The 14,266-nt window shown below is 46.1% G+C and overlaps 1 protein-coding gene across 3 annotated transcripts in view; it reads left to right on the top strand.

Annotated features, from left to right (window-relative positions):
- Nucleotides 1-14,266, top strand: part of SPTBN1 (spectrin beta, non-erythrocytic 1) — a 135,843-nt gene that overhangs the window by 66,670 nt on the left and 54,907 nt on the right. For all 3 annotated transcript variants that reach the window (XM_082755763.1, XM_082755762.1, XM_082755764.1), the window contains one exon: nt 12,395-12,546. In XM_082755763.1, the coding sequence (XP_082611889.1) occupies nt 12,395-12,546 (152 nt within the window). The remainder of the gene's footprint in view (nt 1-12,394; nt 12,547-14,266) is intronic.

Raw genomic sequence — 14,266 nt, 5'->3', positions numbered from 1 at the left:
TCCTTTGCTGTCTCAGCAGGCTTCACTTGCCCTGTAGGGCGTGAGTTGCATTTCGTGCTCCTGGCCACACCTAATTACCAGAGAGGTTTCACATCCAGCACAAGGGAGTTGTTTTAGACAAGTGACAGTGCCTGTAGACAATTCCTTGATTGTGCCCTAGGTGACATCCTGGTCACTGCCCCTTCTGCAGGTGCCCAGGTAATCCAGCAGCCTCCAGGAGCAGCTGATGTGCGGGTTGTGCCTGGACATGGTTTTTGTGGCTGTCCCCTAGGTCCTTATGGAGGCAGTTCACCATGGGAGTCTTGGAAGCTGCAGCACGTGTTTTTTGACAAATCCACTGCTACTCACACACTACTGAATCTTCTCTGTCTGTGCCTCCTCCCCACCCCCCAAAATTAATAAGTAAATAATGATAACTAATAGGAGATAGCATAAAATACCCATGATAAAAATCTGTTTTACTGAAACAGTTGCTCCTAATGGGCAGTTGCACTGATCCTTGCCAGCACGTGGAAGCTGACAATGCTCTTTGCCGCTTAAGAAAAATGTTTATTCACCCTCTGTGCCTGCGGCCAGCCGTGTTACCACTGGTCCCTCATTGCACGCATTTCTTTTTAGTAAAAGCAGCCTCGAGTTGTCCTGGAGAACAGGCAGGGCTTAATGACACCTGACACGTGAAGGCTTTGGCTGTGCACGTGCATGCTGGTGGGGTGCGCTCCACAGGGAAGGAGAAGAGAGAGGAGCACCTGCCACTTGTCGCAACACAAAATAAAGCAGCATCTGAGGGGGAATTTTTATTCCCAGTGTTTTGCCTGACAGCCTGAAACGACTGCCCAGCTCAGTGCAACCTCGGCAGTACCTGGTCAGCGGGCTGGGTACGGGGCTCTCCTCTACCTCTCCTCCAGTCTGCATGAGCGTGGCCGACTCCAGCCATTTCCTAGCAGAGTTTTCAAGCGTATGCTTATGAGCTGCCTAGTGCCAGAACGCCTTTTGGCATCATGTGCAAGCCAACTTTCCCTTCTGGTTTAGCTCCTGTTGCCAAGTTGCAATATATTTCCTGGGCACCAGCTGCAGGTCACTGGGCTTCAGGTTCAGATGTGTTCATGGAGCTTGTTCTTGTGCATTTGAGTTAGGCTTAAATATACTTGTATATTTGGAGACCTGTAGGCACTGCGCTGTCACATCTCACATTTTGGGAACACTCAAAGAAATTGCACACGGTCTGCGTAAGATGGCATAAATGCATTTTCATGTTCTGGAATTCTTGCCTCCTGCTGGATTTCAAGACATTTCCAGCCTTTGTATCAGTTAAATTATTTCACAACTGCCTGTGTACGCATGTCTCTGTGCAATTTGGCTAAGAAGGTGTATAAGATTATTTTGGGGGTATAAGCACACAGTGAGTTCAAAGAGCCTGTTCACATGCAGAAGGCAAACGTGCCATAGTTCTGTGCTTAACTGGCCCCTGAATTATATAAAGGCATTAATGTCACAGTAATAGACACTTGGAGCATTTATCAGGCACTCAGCTTTCAGGAGTTCTTGAGCTCTGTTTCTCTTCTTGATTGCTGTATTTCATAGAGTATAAAAATACACAAAACGAGCAAGCAATGCTTGCCCCCAAATAAATAAACCAAGGCACCAAAAAAACCCAAACACTTAAGTTCCTTCTTTTTTTTTTTTTTCTTTTTTTTTTGGTGGGGGGGGAAGCTGGAGTGCAGACCTCCCCACAGCATGACTAAAGTGGCATCAACGAAATGTCTTTGGTTGAGGTGGTGGGTGCTTCTTCCACTGCTGGCACACACTGAACTGGTGATGTTTGGCAGTTGCATTCTCTCATTGAGTTAAAAATTAAAGCAAGCAAAGGTAAATTATTGGGAGTTCTCACAGATAACTTCAAGAGAAGCCACACCTTTGTAGCATGGAGAGCTTTTCAGGTTGTGCAGTCAGTGTGTTCCTGATCCAGTACGACTCACGAGTCCACTTCAAGACCAGAAAAACAAGTGATGTTTCTGAACGAAGATACATATTTAAGACGTTCAAAGTATTATTTTACTCAACTAATTCCTTCAAATTTGCGCCACCTTTTAAATCTCAGAGAGATAATCTAGAGTTTCAAACAAAGGGAGTTTTTGCATTTTTCTGCTACTGCTTTGAAAGTTGTTCTATGGGCAGGTTCCTCTGTACTAGCAAAGTATTTGTTTTTTCCCCACTCCTGCATAACTCCAAAGGCTGAAATGATTTTGCTTGAACATGCCCCATTGTTCCACAAAAGCAGATCAGTAAATGACCTGGAATCAAGGAAAATTTTGAGATGAGGAATTAGAATTTGTGTGCAAATTGCTTGTACCTCAGAAGTCACAAGAAAGTCAGTATGGCATGAAAAGACAGATTTTTTTTTTTGTAATTACCACACGAATTTCATAAGGAAGACCATTAATGCATGGAGTGACTGATTGCAGTCTGTGTATGTTAAAGTTTATGTTGTGTTTGCATGTTCTGGAGCTTTTCTGCAGGAATTTACAGGGGAAGGCCCAAGTTGTGCTGTTCTCAGACAACTTCAGCTGGAGCTCTGCATGATGGATTTGCAGATTAGAGCCAGAGAAGATTAGGGGTTTTTCCTCTAATGCTTCTTATTAGCAGGTTGTTTCAAATCTCATTAAATTTCATTCATTTTAAAAACTCCCTTCTTAGAAATAACTGCATGTGATAAATAACACGGGTTCCTTCAGTTATACAAGTAATTGTCATTGTAGTCTGCTGGGTTTTTATTGGTGATAGTCCTTCTGCTTTTGTCCTGGGGGGTGTATTTGGGGTTTCAGCTTAGATCCCAAGCACACAGAGCCATGGCCTAGCTTACCTGTGGTGCTGCTGCTTTCCTTCGGCAGCCTGCTGGCACAGCGTCGTGTGTCTGCCTCTACACTGCAGCCTGCAATTACCAATAATAGATTGTTCTGTGACCATGGAAACTGGGTGAACTAAGCGCATTGTTCAGTAAGGCTATAAAATTGGCCTGTTAAAGGGGAACTGTTATTAATACCTGATCAACACAGTCGTTGTTTAAATACATGTTTTTCCATTTAAAATATTTCTGTGATAATGAAAATTATAATTTAACAGCAACTAATTATAATGATAACATCTCTTAGTACCCAGATTTAATATTTTGAAAGGATTAAATGCGTTCATCATAGATTTATTTTCTATTCATGCTTTTCTGTCATTGAAGTGAAATTAGATTTAAACATGAAACCAACAGAGGTTTGGCATTTCTTTCATCTACTCTTCTTTCTGATTGCAACGAATTTTTGAAGAAGCATAGTGAAAACATCACACAGCTTTGACCTTTCACTCCACACAACATCTCAACCTGTGCCTCAGCTGAAGGAAAAGACCCTACAGCTCTCTGGGACCCTTCAGTGGGATTCCACGGGAATGCTGGCAGTTCATTTACTGGCCTGTTTGTTTGATATTGCCAAACTTCTTAGAATCATGGGCTTCCTTGGGTTGGAAAGGGCATTAGGAGTACATTTGGTCCAACAATCCTGCTGAACACAGGGGCAGGTTCAGGGATGCTGAGGGTCTTGTGCTGCTGAGATCTGAATGTCCTGAAGGATGGCCTGCAGCCTCTGGGGGCCTGTTGTGGTGTCTGGACACCCTCCTGGTGGGCACGTTCAGCCTCGCACCAGCAGCAGGTCTTGGGCTGAGGTGTCTGCCGTGCCCAGGTTGGCTCCTTATGAGGAGGGGTCTCAGTGTCCATTTCCCTGTCTTGACGGGAACATGGAGTCCTGATGCCCATCCCTTACTGACTCATCTCTGCTCCACAATTATAACTTCATATTTCCAAATACCTAGCTAAGGAGGATCCCAGTCTGGCCACGTAGTTGGGCTGCAGATACAGCAGGTTGTGAGAGTGTTAGCTGCAGTGGAGGAGGAGGAGGAGGACTGGAAGAAAAAGAGTACAGCAGAAGGGAAATCATGTAAAAACAAAAAGCAAAACCCCCTACTTCCTATCCACGTTTTTCTTCCTCTACAGTGGGAATCCACTGTAAGATCTCTGTCATTCCACTGGGTTTGCAGAATAGGGAAAGAAATAGGATGGACCTAGGGAGTTCCCAGCATGTTCTGTGCCAAGCCTTCTCCTCGCCTGTGCACCACTGCTAATCAGCCAGTGGCCTGGGCACAAACAAAACTAATAGCACTGCCCCACTTCCATAAAAATCCTTGTGTTTCCCTGCATTATGCTCCTCGTGTTTTTTAAAGGAAGTTGCAAAGACCCTGCAAGATTGTGTGTGCTTGAAATAGGGCTGTGACCTCAGGCTCTCCATTGTGGGGTGTGAATCTCAGTGTCTGGGGACAGGCCAATGCTTTTTCCATAGTCCTGCCAAGGAAGTGAATTGTCTGATATGCAAAGGGAAGAAATGACACTAACATCAAATCAGCCTTAAGGTGTTGCTTATTTTAAATAGGAGCAACACTGAGGTATTTTCTTGCTGTTTGTTAAAGGACCTCCATTTGAACTACGTGTTGGACGCTCCATAGGCCACAACGTTAATTTCTTTATTCCACTTCTGCTATTTTGCTGTAAAAGCATTTTTAACACATTGATCTAAATACAGTTTGGAGATCAGGTATTGGGCCTCTGGGCTATTTCTCTCGTAACGCACATGGGGAAGGGGAGCGGGGCTGCTTCAGCCAGGGCGGTGGTGGCTGAAGCTTCAGGGCTGGGTGTGGGTGTTCCCGAGGGCAGCGCGCAGAAACATGGACCCGTTCCCCTCATCCACGAGGAAGGGTGCCATTCTGTAGCTGCTTTGTGTTTCATCCAGGAAAACCAGCAGGCAGTTGGTATCCCAGAATACCAGGAAAAAAAAAAAAAAAAGAGAAGGTTAATGTTTAGGAAATGGGGTGAATGACACAGTGTTTCCCAGAGCAGGGAGCTGTCCTGGTGCAGGAGATATTTACTCAATTTTGCATTGCAGTTGTCCTGAAGTTAAATGTGCAGCTCCCTGGTTTGTACTAAGGTAGAGAGAGCTGAACTGATTCTCTCAGAATCTGCTTAAATACATCAATTTTGTCTTCCGAATTAAAAAAAAAAAAAAAAGTAATCTGAGTTCTTCTACCAGGTTAATCTGTTAAACCCAGATGACTTTCATGTTTCTCTTATATGCTGTGGGAGACTTTACAGCAATTTTTTGCAGATGAACGTAATCATTCTCCTACACGGATCCAAAGCTGGCTTTTAGAGGGTTTATTTTTGTACTGCTGACACCAAAATGCCATAGACCCTGTGTAAAAATAAAGACAATGAAGGGACCTGCCCTTCCAGGCCCTGTAATGCTTGGCTGGCTACCGGACATTGTTTTGTGCATCAGTGCATTGTTCAAGGGAGGTTTAGTGACATCAAAGAGAAAGCAGCAGAATTGTTTTTTTCCACATGCTGCATTATGCAGCTTTCCCTTTTTTATTTTCAGAGCGTTTTCAGCAGTGAAAGTAGTCACGTGCTGCAATGTTTAATAGAGAAGGGTAGATATTTAATAGGATTTAGAAGCTGACTGGTGCTTCCTAGTAAGAGAGAGCAGGTTGTTGTGCACAGTCCGGACTTGTGAACACTATGTTGTCTGTGCAGTGGGGTCCGGAAAACAGCAAAGGTTTTGCTACTAATGCAAATCACCAGCTGAACGCAGCATGAGCAAAATCACATTGTTGCTTTGTCATTTTTCACCTTTGCATTCAAGTTCTTGCCTAAGTCATGTTCCAGCATGTAAAACCTTTGCCATAATCTCACCATTTTTAATGGGGAAGTTGCACCAAAGATTGCTTTTACCAATAACCATAGCAAATTCAGATTGCTTTGATCAAAGTCATCAGCTGCAGTCACTTCTCCATGTTAAACTATCCAAAATAAAAGTGAAGGAGGTACTTCTTCTAAAGCTTACCTGGTGGTTTCGAGGCACTGGAGCCACACGTACCACCTGCTTGCACAAGATGCGGATTTGGCTTCCTGCGGGTTTTGCTCCGAGTTGTTCCTTGCCTCTGTGTGTGTGTGTTGTTACAGACTTCTCTTTTCCACATTCAGCCCCTTTCTTTCCATTTTTATCTACTTCTGTCTTCACTCCTGTTCCACTATCTGCAGCTGGAGGAAAGCAGCATCCACCTTTGGTTTTATTCTCTTACTGCTGAAGGTGAAATAGTCATGGGATGGTTGAACATCAAGAGAGGCTTGCTTCATTTCCTTCCCTCTAAGGACACCTGATATTCCTCCTCACTGGGCGATCCCTCCTCCTTCTGTCATTTTCTTTCCCATTGATCTATTCCAACATATTTTAATGTAGACTGTGTGTGTAACAGGTGCCTGTGTGCAGTGCTCGTTGTGTTGTTCTCCCTGGGCTTCTTATCGCCACGTGTACTGACACAGCACGTCCAGCAGCTGTGTGGAAAGGCCGTCACCTGGTGATCATTTATCCAAGCAGATGTTTCTCCCCTCAGCCGTGCCAGTACAGATATGCAGAGGTGCTTTTTTCCCCTTGGGGTTATATTTAGTATCGCATCAGCTCGCTGCCCCCAGCCACCCCGCTGAGCTGTCAGGTGCTCGCAAAATGCAGCCGGGGCCTTGCTCCCTGCCTGGGTCGCAGGGCTCTGGTAGAGCCCAGCCTTGCTCTGAGCACCCAGCTCTGCCTTCTGACACCGTGCTCCAGGAGCAGCAGCCACCAGCACCGTTTCTTTCCCAAAGTGCTGCACAGTGGAGATGTTCTGTACAAGCCTTGCCCAAGCCTACCTGAAACAAGGGAGATTAGGCCCAAACAAAAATGACTTTGCGTTCACCAGCAGCCTTCAGTCATTGTGGCTATCCCAGTGCACACATGCATGTTGCTTCACGATGAATTCTTGTTTGATCACAGCGCTTTGGTCCCAGTAGCTGACTCTCAGGCATCTTTCTCAGTTGAAAAACCTTTGAGCATGGCTGGAATTTGTGACACTGAATATCACCGGCTGCTTAACTCCATATACTGGCAGCTTTGAGAAAACATGCAGCGCTATCCTGCGCCCTGAAAACCTACAGTAATGGCTACATCGTCCTGTGAAAGCAAGCTCTGTTTCTCCCTTTGCATGGTTAGCCTGGGCTAGGGTCAGAGAATTAAGGGACGCTGTGGATATTGGATGTCATCAGCAGAAGTAGTGTGCCTGAAGCAACTCTCCTCTGCTCTCTGAGTCAGGGTGCCTAGCAGTGCTTCACGTAGGGTGCATGCTGGCTGCGTTTGTTGCTAGAGTGAAAAAATAATAATTTTAAGCCAGGAAAACACTTCCAGCACGGAAAATAGAAAGGACTTAAACCTGCAGGAGACAGAGCATTTGAAGTTAAGGATTAAAATTCATCCTTAATTTGCCTTGCTTGACGTATGACACAAATGTTGATAGTGCATGGAGCGCGCTGCCCACTGGCTGGACTTGGCAGGGAGAATTTGCTGCACTCTCTCCAGGCAGCTGCACATGCACCAAGCACCCAGCAGCCATCCTAGACACTCGCTGTTGCTTTCAGCTTTCCTTTTATGCTTTAATTTCTATTTTTTGTTTGTTTGTTTGTTTTGTTTTTCAGTAGCGTTTCAGCTCCTTTCAGAGCACTCCCTTTGCTGATAATCTGGCTGGGTGCAGAGGCCTTTTCAGCCTGGGTGCTGGCAGTAGCTTTTGCACACTGCAAGTCATTGTACCTGTGCTGGGCTGGCAGCAGTGAGTGCCAAACATGTTTGCCGTTCAGTTCTAAGCGGATTCAAGGTCAGTTTGTTGAAAATGTGGTTTGACCGGTATGGAAGGCAGCAGATTGTCTTGGAGCTGTTTTTAGAAAACAAGCAGCCGCACAGGTAACCTTTGCCACAAGAGCAATTGGCGGTGGTGTTGTGCAAAGGGACGCGGGCTGATAATGCTTTCTGGTGTGCAGGAGCAGCCCGCATCTCTCACAGCCAGCTCTCGGAGCCATGCATTTTGCAGGGCAGTTACTAAGAGATGTGCTTCATTATCCTGGCCCAGCCCTGTCATTCCCTCAGCGCGTGGAACAGTAGGAGACGGAGGATGTGGCCCCCTCCTGCTGTCTTGAACCAGGGATTCAGCAATTCAGACAGACACGGCTCTGGTCTTTCAGAAAGCTGACAACATTTTGATCAGTTTTATTTGTCATCAAATTAGCAGAGGCAGAAATGACTCTCCTCAGACGGTGAGGGGGCTAGATGGCTGCTTGAGATCCCCTCCAGCCCTGCTTTCTGCTAGTTGCAGTGAAAAGCTGTTTCTGTGAGTTTCAGTGAAATAAGCTGCAGCTTATTTACTAACTCCTAAACAAAGTCAGTCCTTGATTTATCACAATCACAGAGCTGGAGCTTGCAAGCTGCCATGTGCTACTAGTATTGTCATGGGGGCTTCCGCATAAAGGAAATTTCCTTCCTAGTGTTGCTTCAAGATAAGTCGGATTCTCTATTATCAATACTGCTGTGAGAGCGGCTTCCGTTTTCCTGCTGTGCCTGTTTTGCATGTTGTGCATTTCTCTTTACCCTTGGGAAACAAATGTTTTCACAAGCTGGAGGACGCTTGGAGCTCCACCCATATCCTCTGGTTTAGTTAATCTTCAGAACCTAAAAATGTGTTTTTGAAGGTATGAAGGACGTTGGTCGAAGCGATCACATGAGATGCATAAAGAGTGCTTCAGAGCCCAGCGCTGGCGTTACAGCTCTGGCACCATCCCTCCTGGATGCACCTGGCCCCGTGTAGGTTTTTGTGTGGCACCACACATTAAAATAGCCATAGTTGTGTTCTGAGCTTAGCTGATCTGTCAGAGCTTTAAGTATCAGCTTTCCGTGTGCCTGTTTCTGGCCCTGAAACACAACCAAGATTCACGGGTTTTAGTTCTAGGTGTGTTTTAACCTGAAACCCTGAAGCAGAAAAACAGCTTCAGTTTGAAAGCGTTTGAAAGCATTGCAAAAACCTGCAGGCGTTGTGAAACGCCATGTAGAAATCAGCAAGCGAGGTTTTAACATGACCGGCCCCCGTCACACAGCTTCCAAGACGTGCAGGTTCTTCCCATGTTACAGGAGCAGCGCAGCCTCTGTCGGGGCAGCAGGCACGGCTCTGCCCGCTCCGTGCTGGCAGTGGGATCTGGAGAGCTGAGCTCCAGGCGCGTTACAGAGTGGCCTTCCTGGGTGGCCGGCCTGTCAGGAGGCTGACAGCTGTTGTGTCTCTGCAGTGGTGTTTTTTTGGAGATAAGTTGCTGGCTGTCCCCCAAAGCTGGCAGAGAGCGGGCGGCTGCAGGCCAGTGTGGGGACCCAGCTCTCGGAGGCTGCAGGGAGCACCCGGGGGTCCCCAGCCCTGCTGAGAGCCCTTGGCCCTTCCTGCTGAGAATCGGGGCACAGGTGGGGAGAGAACAAAAAGCCACTGAGGGCTGCAGCAGTGAAGCTGCTCGGACACGTGAAGAGCCGCCAGCAGGCTCAGCATGTGGAGATGGCGCCGAAGGCGTCTCCTAGGGACTTTGACACTGCTTTTGTCAGGCAGCGAGCAGGGGGGATGGCGCCACAGAGGATGGGTGGGGATCAGGTGCGAGGAGTGAAGATGAGAGCAAGGGTGGGGAGCTGAGGAGCCCGAAAAAAACAACCGAACTCTTGAACCTCTCACTGTAAACAGGAACTAGAAGACCGCAGAAAGCGGTGCTGAGGAAATGGGAAGGTAAGAGGGGAGAGGCAGCAGCTGTACGTGAAGAAGTCTAAAGAAAGCAGGCCTGGTAGCACCAAACATTGGCTACCGAAGCACAGGGGGCCTCCAGCCTGACAGGGGCTGTTCCCACCCTCCCCCCTCCAATAACTGGGTGTGATTCACAATGCTGAACAGCCAAAAAGGAGTTGCTCTCCTGAACTTTCTCACGCTTCTGTCCCTGAACCCCTGCCACCTGAGAAATACACTTCCACACCCTCCTTTAGGCCACGGATCGTGCTGGGGTGGGGAAGCCTCTCTGGGGGACCACCCCAGGGTGGTCATCAGCTCCCCCCTGCTGCAAGTGCTGCCTGCGGCTGCCTGGGCTTTCTGAGGCTTCCTTTCAGCAGCAGCGGATCCTAAGCTGGCATCAATTAATACTGTGGCACCAAAGTTTTCACAGCCTGACGTGGCACGTCATGGTTTTCCCGTGTCACGTTTTTTCTGTTCAAAATCAGGCTCTGACCTTCATCTTTTTACTAAGGCCACATGGATGCTCTTTTCCCACCCATTACTTTTATCCCGATCCCGAATTTGGAGGGTTGTTGAGAACCATAGCTTTTGACCAAAGATTTTTTTTTTTAACGGATGGCTTCATGGAGATATCTGATAGCTTACTTGTTTATGTAAGATTATCTGTGTCCGGCTGTATCTGTAGGATCCTGTCTATCCGTTTTTCTCTTCAGGATGAACATAACCCGGGGATCTGTGAATGTTAGGATTTTGTATAGAGACTGCAGCGATGAAATAAACTTGCTGAGCTGTTTGGGGGCTTGCTCAAAGCGGTGAAGCTGCTGAAGGGAGCTGTGGTAATTTCCACTGGACTTTTCTTTCAAAAAGCACCAGCCATCACAAGGATTCGTTCAGATCCAAGATGGCCCAGTGCCTGTGCTCCTCCTATGGCCTCGCAGTCCGCAGCTGCATCGGTGGTGAGGACAAACAGGAGAAGGAAAGTGTTGGTTCGCAGGATGCGCTGCTGACTGATCACAAAACCCACCTTTAACGTCTTTCCAACACTCTTATTGTTTTTTAATTAATTTTGTACCTTCTAGGTGGGCAAAAGCTGTTACATGTGGAATAGTTTCAGTGTGTTAGCTCCAGGGCACTTCCTACCACCTGGTCGAGTGGCAGGAGTAAGTTCAGAAACACTTGGGAGGAACTGAGATCTTGGGGTGGGGTTTGTGTAAGCAGGCAAACCACCACCAAAGTGCTGAGCTGCTCTCCCACTCCCTTTCAGGTTTCTCCTCCTTACCGCTGTTGTATTAGAGTATATCTTATCTTGTTGCCTTTTTTCCTTTTCCTTGTTTCCTAACTTTCTGTAGTCTTCAGCCTCAGCTTGTTTGTCACTCCTTGCCACCAGGATCAGGCTTTTGCTGCTGGCCCCATGGTCCCACGAGTGGGACGCTGCAGCTGGCTCGGAAGGGGCTGGAGTTGTCTCCCTGCTGCTGCCAGGGAGTGGGCACAGCCCTCCTTGGGAAGCTGGGGAGGCACTGACATCCCGGGAAGTCTGCATCTGAACTGTGGGTTCCTCTGAACGCACGGCCACTAACCTTTCGTGTGCGTAGAGCACAGTACTTTGAGTTCTCAGAGCTGGACATGTTACATTTTGGTTAGGATTTACCAGTCTTTATGTCCTGTTTCCAAAGGTGCCAACAACTTTAAAGAGACCTCTGGGAGGTTTAGATGCCCAGCTGCTTGGAAAAGCAGACCACTTCCATTTGTCTGTCTAATTACGGACTTAGGAGTCCAAGTTTGAGCACCTGTGTTGTGATAAATTTGGTCCATCGTAGTTCCCAGCTCAGTGAACTGACTTTCTGCTAACAAGGAAGGGCTTCATCCAAAACCCTTGGCAAAAGAATTTAACCATGGAGAAGTCTAATATTTCTGTCTGAGAGTTCTCAGCTTGGCAGATAGCTGTTCGGGAGTTTCTTAATTAATGTGGGCTGCAGTGAGCCTGTGCATTAAGAGAGCCCTCATAGCCAACATTTTCGTGTATAAACAGTTATGAAAGACTCTGGGAAGGAAAAGTGGAAAGAGACTGTTTTTCTATGGTTAAAATAAATGCAACTCTACCTCAAACATGCAGTTACAGAAAAGTTCATCTTGATGTTGTGTAAATACAGTTACAGATGCTGAATCTGCAAATAAATGGAGGTGAGGGGGAATAAATGAGAAGTTTTGGTCTCTGCTTTCTTTTATACATATGCTAATTCAAAGTGACCGCTGCTATTTCAGGAGATCTGTTCTGGATTTGTTTGTGTATTCAAGAGCAAAAGTTGGCTTGTTCTTCCAGTGGTGGAAGATAATTCTTGAGCAAATTACTGGACAATTTGATCAGTCCAAAGTGGCTTTTACATTGCAGCTTTACCACTGACCTCTTTGCACCTTGAGAAAGCTGCTTACATGGTCAGCATGTAAGTCTGCAATCTATACTCCAGATTTATTCCATAGATAGTTACTCAGTAAAATTCCCAGTTGTGATAGGAAATGCTGTGAGATAGGGAGAGAGGCGGATTTTGGGTGAAAAATCACATTTTCTGCAATGACTGATAAGAAAAGAAGCCAGCTTCTTTCACCTACTAGATTAGATGTATTTGAACATCATGTTTTTGTTCAAGCATGTGAACTGTCATTTATTTTGGGTAACATTGTGGTGTTTTCTTAACAGATGAACGTGAGGCAGTTCAGAAGAAGACTTTCACAAAGTGGGTTAATTCCCACTTGGCACGTGTGTCATGCAGAATTACGGATTTGTACACTGACCTTCGTGATGGAAGGATGCTCATCAAACTTCTGGAAGTTCTTTCAGGAGAGCGACTTGTAAGTGTTTGCTTACTAGTTTTCACTGTGTATTTTTCGTTTGTTTTAGTGAATGCTTGGCCCAACTGACGTACAGCAAAAATGAGTACTGAGGGTTCAACACTGCAAATGTCTTATGTATTAAATGGGAAAAAAAGTCTGTTGCTTCCGGAATAGCTGAATCCCTACATCGTTAAGATATCTTTCTGTTGGTTTCAGTAGGAATCAGATAAAGTTGTCTTTGAATGTTTCTTGCTGGTGAGATGCTGAGCACTTCCAGCAGTATTCTGCCTGCTCCTGGATCTTACAGAAGCGGAGCACTGAATGATCCCCATTACGTACTGCCTTCCCTAGAGCATGCTGCAGGGTGTGGAGAATAGGTTGGAGAGAGCCAGGCCCACGCTGGGGGGCTCTGCAGTGGCTTTTGTTGTGCTGTTGGTCACATCCCCACTGCCCAGGAATGCACCTGGGACTATTTGAGTTCCCTACAAATAGATAAGGCTTGGATTTTTTTTTTTGGTTAGAGGAATACTTAAAATGAATTTTAATAAATGGGCCAAATTATTTCTTTAGGTATGAAACCAGCACAAGCTGGTGAGTAAGAAAAGCTTTGTAGTGAAAAAAAAATAATAAAATGCTGCTGCAAGACAGGAAAACCGTGTGTGAGGAGATGGCTGGGAATCAGCCTTTCATTCTGCTCCTTAAATGATGGCTGTGCTCTTAACTACCCAATTTAAAGCAATCTTTTCAAAGAAATACGGGTCTTTAGCTAAGACCTAAGGCTACATGAGGTTGGGGCTGTGTAATCGCTTGTCATCAAGCAGTCCTATTAATGGAAGCTTCATGGGCTAAGACTCTGGGTAATGAATTGAACATATGGCCCGCAGTGTAACATCTGTACAGCGAGGCAAGAGAGGGAGATTTCCAAATGCATCTCTGAGGGTAAAAAGGAACTCTAACATGCAGGAAAGTACCCTGTCCTGGTGTTGTGTGGATGGAGGTAAACAGTCTCAGTGTTTGTCAACTACATTTTGCCTGAAATAAGTTGCTCTGTGCCAAGTAATTTACTTCAGGGAGGTATTAGGTTTCACATGTTCACCACAGGTAGCACTGAGGTCAGATTTTATTCCTACATGAGTAACTAAGATCCACATGCCACATTATTCGAGGATTTGGGCAGCAACTCTGGCACCTCTATTTAGATCTTCATATCTACCTGCCAAGATTTGGCTTTCAGTGTCAAATAGCAGCGGTGAAGCTCAGACCAGACATGTGATTCTTGCTGCATGATTCATTTACATTTTTCACTCCAGGTTTAAAAAATGCAAACAGAGCTTACGCAGCTGTTTGGGTGGGGAGGGGGCAGGAGGCTGCTGGATCTAAACTTGCATCATCGGTTGCATATCGTGTTGGCAGCTGTCTGCACTACCGTAGATTCTTATTGTAACTTCGTTATCTCAGGCTGGAGGACAGCAGTCTCTGTTTGAACAGTACATTCCACCACACCTTCCTCTGCAAACAAGAATACAGATAACACAATGCACTAAACCTTGAGACAATTACACACACCAAAAAAATTCCAGTAGGATCAGCACGTAGCATCCACTTGCTGATGTTCTCCAGCCCTTTGGAATTTGTTGTAGCTGTTACTGGGTAGCTTCTGACACCACCACGCCACCCAAGCACAAATGTAAAGGCAGTGTCTTATGAAGTGTCTTATGCAGAAAACTTAAAATTGAGA

The sequence above is a fragment of the Aythya marila genome (genome assembly GCF_965140915.1).
Source record: "Aythya marila genome assembly, chromosome: 3".
Taxonomy (NCBI): Eukaryota; Metazoa; Chordata; class Aves; order Anseriformes; family Anatidae; genus Aythya; species Aythya marila.
Note: the sequence above shows the minus strand (reverse complement) of the source record. Positions and strands in the feature narration are given on the sequence as shown.